Here is an 8,772-nt window from a genome sequence, read left to right as displayed (position 1 = left end):
CTGTAGCTGCAATGAAGAATCTGCAACTCGGGATCACTCGAACAATCTTTACACTTACCCTTTTGATGTGTCCAATGAACAATCTTGGCTCTTCAGGAGGGATATCTTTCGTTCTTAGCACAGCAGCTACACCGATCAGGCATTCAGCCTTCAAGTAATCAATAGTATATGCCTCCGTTTATGCCAGCTTCCTTCTTCGGTCCAAGAAACAAGTAGCTTCCTTAATAGAATTTCATGTTCCACAAGTTGACCTTGGCTGCCAAAAGCACGAAGGACCATCCACATGGATATGAATGTCTCGGTTTTCTTCACCATTTTCCAAGCTTCAGAGAACATATGTTTTTTTCTTGGATTGTGGAGCCCACAGCTCCGGATTTCATTCACTGAAACTGATAAAATAGGATTCACATTGTTCTGCCGAGGCAGTCACGGTTCACCCAGGCCTTCACTAAAGCCTCTACAAACTATCAGCAAGCAACCAACCCAGGACTTTAACCACTACAGTGAACATTTTTCATTACAGAATAGGGAAAAGTCTGATGCGAAGCACTTTTCTTCATTATCCAGCAACCTCGAAGATATCTATGACACTCCTTTTTCCCATCATCTTGCTGTCGTCATGCAACTTCGCAATCCAGGTCCAATCCTTTTTCTCGCAGGCGACCAGCCATTGCGAGCACTAACCGTTTCATAGGCAACTCTAGACAGTTGCACTTCTGCTTCAGTGCTCCCCCCATGGAAAAATTCTAGGTGGCAAAAACAACAGTGGAGATCTTCTCGTACCTAGTCGTAAGCGGAGCACCATCATTATTTACTCATGTGTTTTTTTTTTTCTTACGAGACATACACATAACGTATTAATATAGACATGTATACATGGGCTGGATATGAGTTTCGACGGATCCAACACAAAAAAATCATTTATGGCCCTTCAACTTCATTTAGGAGAGCACCGGAGCAGCCCTCAGACAGTTGTGCTACGATAACTTGAGGCTGGCGCATGCTTGCTTTCAGCAAACAAGTCCAGTGAGACAACCGGTATGATAGCTTGTACATAATATACTGCAAGGATCTTGCAGAAAAATCTTATAAAAAACTGCAGCGCTTCGAGTCTTCCACAACGTCTAAATAAGAGCAAAATTCCAAACCCATCTACCAATGTCATTAAAATCTACAGGAATACTAGATAGACAAGAACATATGATCACACTCCACGAGTATTTGGCCACAGCACACCTAAAGAACAAATGGTCAACAGTCTCAGAATACATATATATGTATCAGAAAACATGTAGAGGCTCTGCTAGAGCTTATCCGCGAGCTCCTCAAGATCGTCAGTTCTTTGCACATCTGGTATGCTGCTCTTTCCTTGACCTTACAGGTCTATCATGAGCACAGATCATGGAGCGAGTCAATTTGCGCATTCCGTAAAGTGCATACCATAGGTTAACAATCTGTATCAAGCGGAAGAGATACATACTAATCAAGTGATGATCATCTTTCTTTGCGTCTAACAATATCAAGTTATTATTTTTCCAAATGTTATTACCAGATATGATGTTAAGGGATTCATAATAACTCCCAGTATAGGAACTGAAACAGATACCACGGTTTTGTGGCTGGAGTTGAGAAACATTACAGGCACACTCTTGAGTCATCCTTGACTCTTAACATCACTGAAAAAGAAGGTTCTTGCCTAGCCCTGCACACACTTGCCATGTACCACCTTGTGCCATTGATAAGCATACGAGGAGACATACCAAATTGGAACCATTTTAGCTCTAGATTACATCACACTAAAGGGGTTATTAAAACACATTACATAGCACAAGTCAGAGAACACAAGTTACTACTCCCTCCATTCCAAATTAACGCGTATTTATCTTACATATCTACACACTAAAACGCGCCTAGATACATGTGAATTTAGATAAATTTGTGTCAATTAATTTGGAACGGAGGGAATGCTACAGATCCATAGTTCCATACATGAAAAGAAAAAAAATGGGACTCCAGCACCTAGCTATGCATCAGTTCTTTCTCGCACGGGCAGACTTGAGCAGGTTAGCCAGGACCGAAGGGCAGCTTGCCGCGAGATGCTCATACCCCTCAGTCTCCAATACGGCATCAAGGACTGCAGGAGTGCTGATGATGAACTCAACACACTTAGCCTTGAGCTGCGAAAAGTTGTGCTGCTCGGCCAAGGCCAGCGTCGTAGCTGCTGTGTCAACGGTGATGCCATTGGCGAGCTTTATCTCACAAATCAGCTTGAGCCTGTCCAGCCCGTACCTGTCAGCGCCTGCAAGGAGATGCTGAGCCATCATGACCGCCAGCTCCAGCGGCTGATCGAGTTCGGGCACCGTGTCCGTGTAGATGAAGTGCAACATGGCCCTGAACGTTGCCGCCTCCATGTCCTTGATCTCCACTTGTCGCAAGCATTCCTCCTTCATGCCTCCAAAGAACTCGGCCTTAAACACAGGAGACCTTGCGGCAAGTATGTTCTTGTGCGCAGCAAAGGACTCGCCGCACACGAGAAACGTGACATCCGCTCCGGTCTCACTCTGCAGGAGTTCGCCGAGGTGCTGGTGCAGGTTGCTGGGTAGCAGCACAGCTGTCGCTTCTTCTTCATCTGGGATTGTTGTTGGTACTTCTTCAGCTCGGATAGTTGGTACGGGTAAAACGTTGAGAACTGTGATGGTACATTGCAGAGTGAGAGTATCATCCTTGAGGTAACCCGATGAGGCCAGTTCATCTCTGCTCATGAGAATCAAGTATCTGTTCTCTTGGTCTCTATAGCCAAAGTTGTAGTCCGTCACGATCTTTTCTCGTGATGGCTTAAGCTCCGCAGTCGGATCTATGACACGACAGGCTAAGCTCGCCCTGCATGCCGTCGCACCCATGGGGCTATTATTGACAAGCTGCAATACTACCCAGAAACTGCCAGTAGAAGAGGCCCCTTTGGCTGCAGGATAGATACGGATTCCCCACTCGTGGCCGCCGACGTTCCATCTAGATGCCATGAATCGGCCGCCGTCCATGCTCCCGGTCGCACTGAAGCCTTCGATCCTGAGCAGTCGCACCAAGCGCGTAGCACCGGTGAGGTTCGTGCAGGCACTTGCCATGACCGAGGCTGGGCAGTGGACGCAAAGGGATGTTGGCCCAGCCCCAATACCTTCCGGCGACGTGACGATGAGCTCCGGAGAGACGCACAAACAGGATCGATTACCGATCCGCCTAGATACACACGTATTGCAAATCTGCTAAGCCCCCAAGCGGCCGGGGATTGATTCAGCTAGCACTCAACGTACGTATGCAGCGCAAGAAAACAGATTGATTTCTTCGTTCCTTCACGATCTGGTAGGTTTACAAGAGCTGGCTCAGTGTATTAATACACGCCCAGATGACACACCCAACACGAGTCGATGTACTAATCCGGTTCACAGTACAACTAGTAGCTCTACTCGACCAGGAACACACACACCAGCAGTCCAGCACGCAGATGCCATACCGACGTCGACAGTGATTACTATTGCTAACAAGGGAAGCTTTCTCTTGGCGTGAAGTCAAACGTTCCTGCGTGGGGGGCGAACGCGTATAAGCACGTTTCACAAAGCGACGAACAAGGCCTGCGAAGAAGAAAAGGCAAAGGAAGGGCTCACCTGTCTTTTTTTTTTGAAACGGGCAAAAAAGTTTTTGCCTTATATTAATACTAGGCAAAGGCATATGTAAGACAATAGAATGCTTCTGCTAAGTAAATATTAGGCATTTCAACGGATACAGACATAGGGTTTCAACACATACATGTAAAAATTCATATCTTTGGTTCCAACAAATTTCAAATCTAGGGTTCCATACATACATGAGGCTACGGATTTCAACACATACACTACAATATAGATTCCAACAACCAAAATTTTCAATCTAGGTTCCATGTCTAAATCGAATTAAATCGGGGCAAATCTTGGATGAATCGAAGGGAATCGAATGGGAATCCTTGAGGAATGGATTGGGATCGATTTGGCTGGCCAGATTTGTGGAATCCATGGTGGATTTGGTGGGGCGTGGAGGAGAGGCGGTTGGCGGCTGCAGTTCTTGTCGAACCAGAGAAGAGAAAGAACAGAAGAAGCAGCCCTGGTCGGGCTGGGGCGGGCTCGGGAGCCACACATAAATGGATGTGTGGCTCCCTTGTGTGGCGCCCATGGAAGCGGCGCCACACGTCCTGCCACGTCGGATGGTTAATGGTGCGCAGCGTCGACCGTGTCACATCGGCCTGGATGTGTGGTGTCGTTCTCATGGGCGCCAAACAGACAAGTGTGGCGCCGCTCGCAAGGGCGCCACACGAAGGGTTAGTCAAGTGAAATAGTTTGGCCAGAGGATTAGTTCGTGTTTTTCTTTGCCATAAGAGTTATTTTTGTCAAAATCGCCCAATCGAGCAGAGCATCGATGGGATTGGGATCTACAGTAGTATATTCTTTATGTGCCGGGCAAGCACACTTGCGGTAAGCCCCACTTCACTACACCCCCTCCAAAATCAAAAGGCACAATATCTAAACAAGTAGTAACATATTACCATGAATGGCTAAACTGTGGTTCGAGGAGTCTCAACGGGGTAGATCCACACCTGCGTCACATGGGTCAGGCTTTCACTTGAGATGCATCGGAATCCTTCCAAAACTTGCATGTGGTCCTAATATATGTATGGAGCGCTATTATAATGTTGAAAAATAGCCAATTTAACTATATTGTTTTTTTCTCAACAACAAACATTGATCCGACACTAGGCCATGCCCAATCCGTTGAGTCATTCGGTTCAATGGCGTTCAAAGGAAACCTCCAAACTATAATAATTTATACAAAATATTTTGACTTTTCATAGATCCATAAGTTACTAAAATTAGCTAGAATTTTTAACAATACAATCTCCAACATATGATCATGAATATGTTTTTGTTTTATTTTGTGCAGCAACATTAAAAAGTATTGTGTCCTTAATGTGAAGGTCCAAATTTACATAATTTAGCTGCCTGCCATTCTAATACACCGGTTCTAAGTTAGCTTGCCATTATGAAAATGTTTTTGTTTTCACACTTCTGTTTGGGGGCACTATATTGAATCTAGCCCCATCTAGGCGAGCAAAGAATAATAAAAAATAGATGGAAATTTACATTCACCTACAAATATATGTCGATTACACAATATACAGAGCATATGTGTGTGTGTTCATGTATATGTCTTTTATGTAAATATACTATAGAGGCTCGTAGAGTTTATGAGTCTAATAAATATCCTAGTTAACAACACATCTCAAAAAAAAAATCCTAACAACATGCAGAAATATTTAAATAGGTCAGCCGCTAGAGATGCCTTTATGGTTTAAAATAGATTTCGAGATTTTTCGCGTGAGAAACAGTCACTTATGATCCAGCCGTGTCAACGGGATCGAGCGTGATCGTGGCGGTGGCGCCGGGGGTGGGTCGTCGTCGTCGTGTACGATCGATCTGGATTCTGGATGCGGAGTGTGTTCTCAGATTATCAGTGCTGCGACCCAATTAAGTTCGGCCTAATCATCACTCCATTATTACTCAACAGTGACGGCTGGCCGGGGACACCCACCTAGTACAGCCATATTCAGCCGCCAACAACGGCTAAGAATCCCTTGGTAAAAAGGAAGAATGCTACCGTGTCCGTGTCTGGGAGATTTCCGTTCTTTTTCTAGCGTTGTGTCTTGTAATTTTGCCACAGAAGAAAATCAGTCCAAAAGCTCTCAAACCTTTTCCACGTTGAAAACATAAAGCTCAAAAACATGCTATACACGGGAAAAGCTCGCTACCAAGTCCAGGCTACCTAGTGGGTGCGTGCGTAAGCAGCAACGAAACCATCCATTCATCCTTGACACGCGCGCGCACCGATCAATACCTTGCGAGGCAAGGAGCCCCACTAATAAGGTGTCCTTAGAGCGTCTCTAGTCAGGTCCCTCAAAAAATGTCCGACACAACAATTTAAGGTACATTTGAAAACATCGTTGGATAGAAATAGACTACAAAAAAGAGGCAGCTGTGTCGCTCAAATAGCATTCGGATGCATGCATTTAAATAGAGGAGATCATCCCATGTGAAAAAGTAGGTGAGAGAAAATGTTAGAAAAGAAAATGACATGTGCAGACTAGGAGCTACATGCCTGCGTCCGGAAGCTATTTTTTAAATTCGGCAGGTGAGCTGCTCGATATATTAATAGAAGAAGATTTGGCACAGTTAATCAGGGAAACCGGGTCCAAAAACCATACAGAGCGACCCAGTTTATGAGGGAAACCGGGTGAGAAAAACCGGAAAGGGGAATCTAACACACACCCACACACGCCACAGCGTCGAGGACTCCAAAGGCGGCGCCTTCAAGAAGGTAGCGGCAGAACTGTCGCCGTCGCCCGCTCCGAGGGAGCTCGGGTTTTCACCCGGAGACCAGAGGACACACACAACGGCAGGAGAATCCGCCTACGATGACGCCTTCAAGAAGGGGAACGACACCCAGTGGTGCCGCCGTCATCGGCACCGGCCAGACACAGTGCAAAGCTTTCGCCCGGCTTCCTCTCCGCCGCCGGGCCAAACAGCATGGAATGGAGCTTGACACCACCCGGCAAGAACCAGGCCAACCAGCCCAACGCCCCGAGAACGGAGCTGGGAGGCGCCCAACGGGGCCCGCCGGGGCCCATCTGAGCCCACAGGAGCCCATCTGAGCCTGCAGTAGCCCAAAAGAGCCCGCGCGCTCAAGCGCCGGCGGCGCACAAGGCAGCCACCGGGCAGCCGAACAGCGCCGCGCCAGGCGAACATCGCGCCCACCCCAAGCCGTAGGGGGCCGCGCCATGGCCGGGCGGGGTGAGTTGCGGACCGGACGGCGAGCTGCAGGGAGCAGCGAAGGCTGAAGCCGACCCGCGGACCCGCCGCCGGGGCCGGCGCGCAGGGCACCACGGCGAGGACGATGCGGGCGCGACGAGAGGAGGGGCGGGGAAACGGCGGCGAGCCCGTAGGGGCCCATCCGAGCCCGCCCAACAGAGCCTCGCGCGCGGCGCCGGCGGCGCATAAGGCGGCGCCAAGCCTGGCGGAAACCGCGGCCACCCCACGCCGCAGCGGCCGCGCCGTGGCCGGACGACGAGCTGCCGAGCAGCGAGGGCCGAAGCCGGCCAGCATCCCGCCGCCGGGGCCGGCGCGGACGACGGCGAGCAGACGCGACGAGGGGACGACGGCGAGCATGACGGCGGCGGGCCACGCGCGGAAACCAGCGCGGGCGACGGTGACCTCCGGGACCGGCAAGGTGGCTTCCCTCCGCGACGGCCGTGCGGGGGCCCGAGAGGCATAGATCCCCGCCGCCCCCGTCCTTGGCGGCGCACGGCTTAGCCGGCGGCGGCCTCGGGAGGCGACGAGGGGGCGGGCAGAGGAGGTGGGGAAGTGGCGGCGGGAGGCTAGGGTTTCGCTCCCCCGTCGCCTGGTGTATGGCGTTCTTGGTAGAGACTCTATGCATAGTCTCTACCGGAGACGCCGTACACAAAATAAAGCGCCATTTAGCTTTATAGGACACGATTGGAATACGTTTTTCTTCATTTCTTGTCCGACCGACGTTTGAGAGACCGACTGGAGATGCTCTTAAATTGCCCACTAGCTAACAATAGAACGGTTGGGCTATTTGTTAATCAGCCCGTAGCACGTTCTTAAGACCAGTAAATTAGAAAAGGATAGTTTGAAGAATATTTGGAAGAGCATTCCTCGATGGTGATGCAAGCGTCAACGGTCCATGCATGAGCAGTGAAAATAACGTTTAGGGTATATATATTGATCAGCAAAGGGTATAAATACATGTGTACAATACATAATACATACACTAGACCTATTCTAACATGAGCTTGTGGGAGAAAAGCAGGAGTCCGTTGATCCACGCCCTGGATAGCTAACTCCTACTGTACCTGACAAGGCATGATGACCTGAAATTATTGAATAGAAGATCAGCTCTAAATTCTCATGTGCAGTTAACAGCTACTACCTCCGTTTCAAGGAATAAGGCGCACACGTATTCCAAGATGAACTTTGACCATAAAAATTAAGCAACAAAATTTTGATTATATTATATGTAATTAGTATTCTTGGATTCGTATTGAAAAGGACTTTTGAATGATACTAATTTCATACAAATAATCTTTATCTATTTAAAGTAACTAGTACAAATGTCTGTGCGTTGCTACGGGTTTCTCAAATTTATTTCTCAATGCACATATATAATTCACAACTCACTATAAAAATTCAAAACCCAGCGAATCAACGAAAAGGGTGGGTCACTATTTTTCCTCATAACATATCAATACAATACATGCAAAACTCCACGTGTCTAAAAAAAGCCGCAATATATTCCACAACCCAGTAAGATTATATCTCGTTTAAAGCATGTTTTGATAACTGATATAATTGACATCATTTATATATGAAATAAGCACTCTACTAATACATTTGTATTAATAATATATCTACTCCTCAATACTCCTTAGATATTTGTACACCTAGTATATTGATTCACAAAATGTCATTGCCACAACAACATTCTCCTTTTAGTGATATCTTTTTCATGCCACAACATTTGAGGAAGAGCTTGTCTCTTTTTTATCTTCAATCTCCCATCCCGCCCCATGGCCCATTATTTCTTCATCTCTCCCGTGCTCTCAATTTCTTCCATCTCCAGAGCTTAACTTGGTGCTATTGGACATGGAAGGCATAATCTTCCTTCCATTCAGTC

General features: G+C 47.6%; 1 protein-coding gene across 1 annotated transcript; it reads right to left on the bottom strand.

Moving 5' to 3' along the window:
• Positions 1 to 2,030: 2,030 nt before the first annotated feature.
• On the bottom strand, positions 2,031 to 3,122 carry LOC127311997 (BTB/POZ and MATH domain-containing protein 3-like). The gene has a single exon (XM_051342474.2). It carries the CDS (start codon positions 3,120 to 3,122, stop codon positions 2,031 to 2,033), a length of 1,092 nt encoding a protein of 363 aa, XP_051198434.1.
• Positions 3,123 to 8,772: the final 5,650 nt, after the last annotated feature.

This window comes from Lolium perenne, chromosome 7, assembly GCF_019359855.2.
Source record: "Lolium perenne isolate Kyuss_39 chromosome 7, Kyuss_2.0, whole genome shotgun sequence".
Classification (NCBI taxonomy): Eukaryota; Viridiplantae; Streptophyta; class Magnoliopsida; order Poales; family Poaceae; genus Lolium; species Lolium perenne.
Note: the sequence above shows the minus strand (reverse complement) of the source record. Positions and strands in the feature narration are given on the sequence as shown.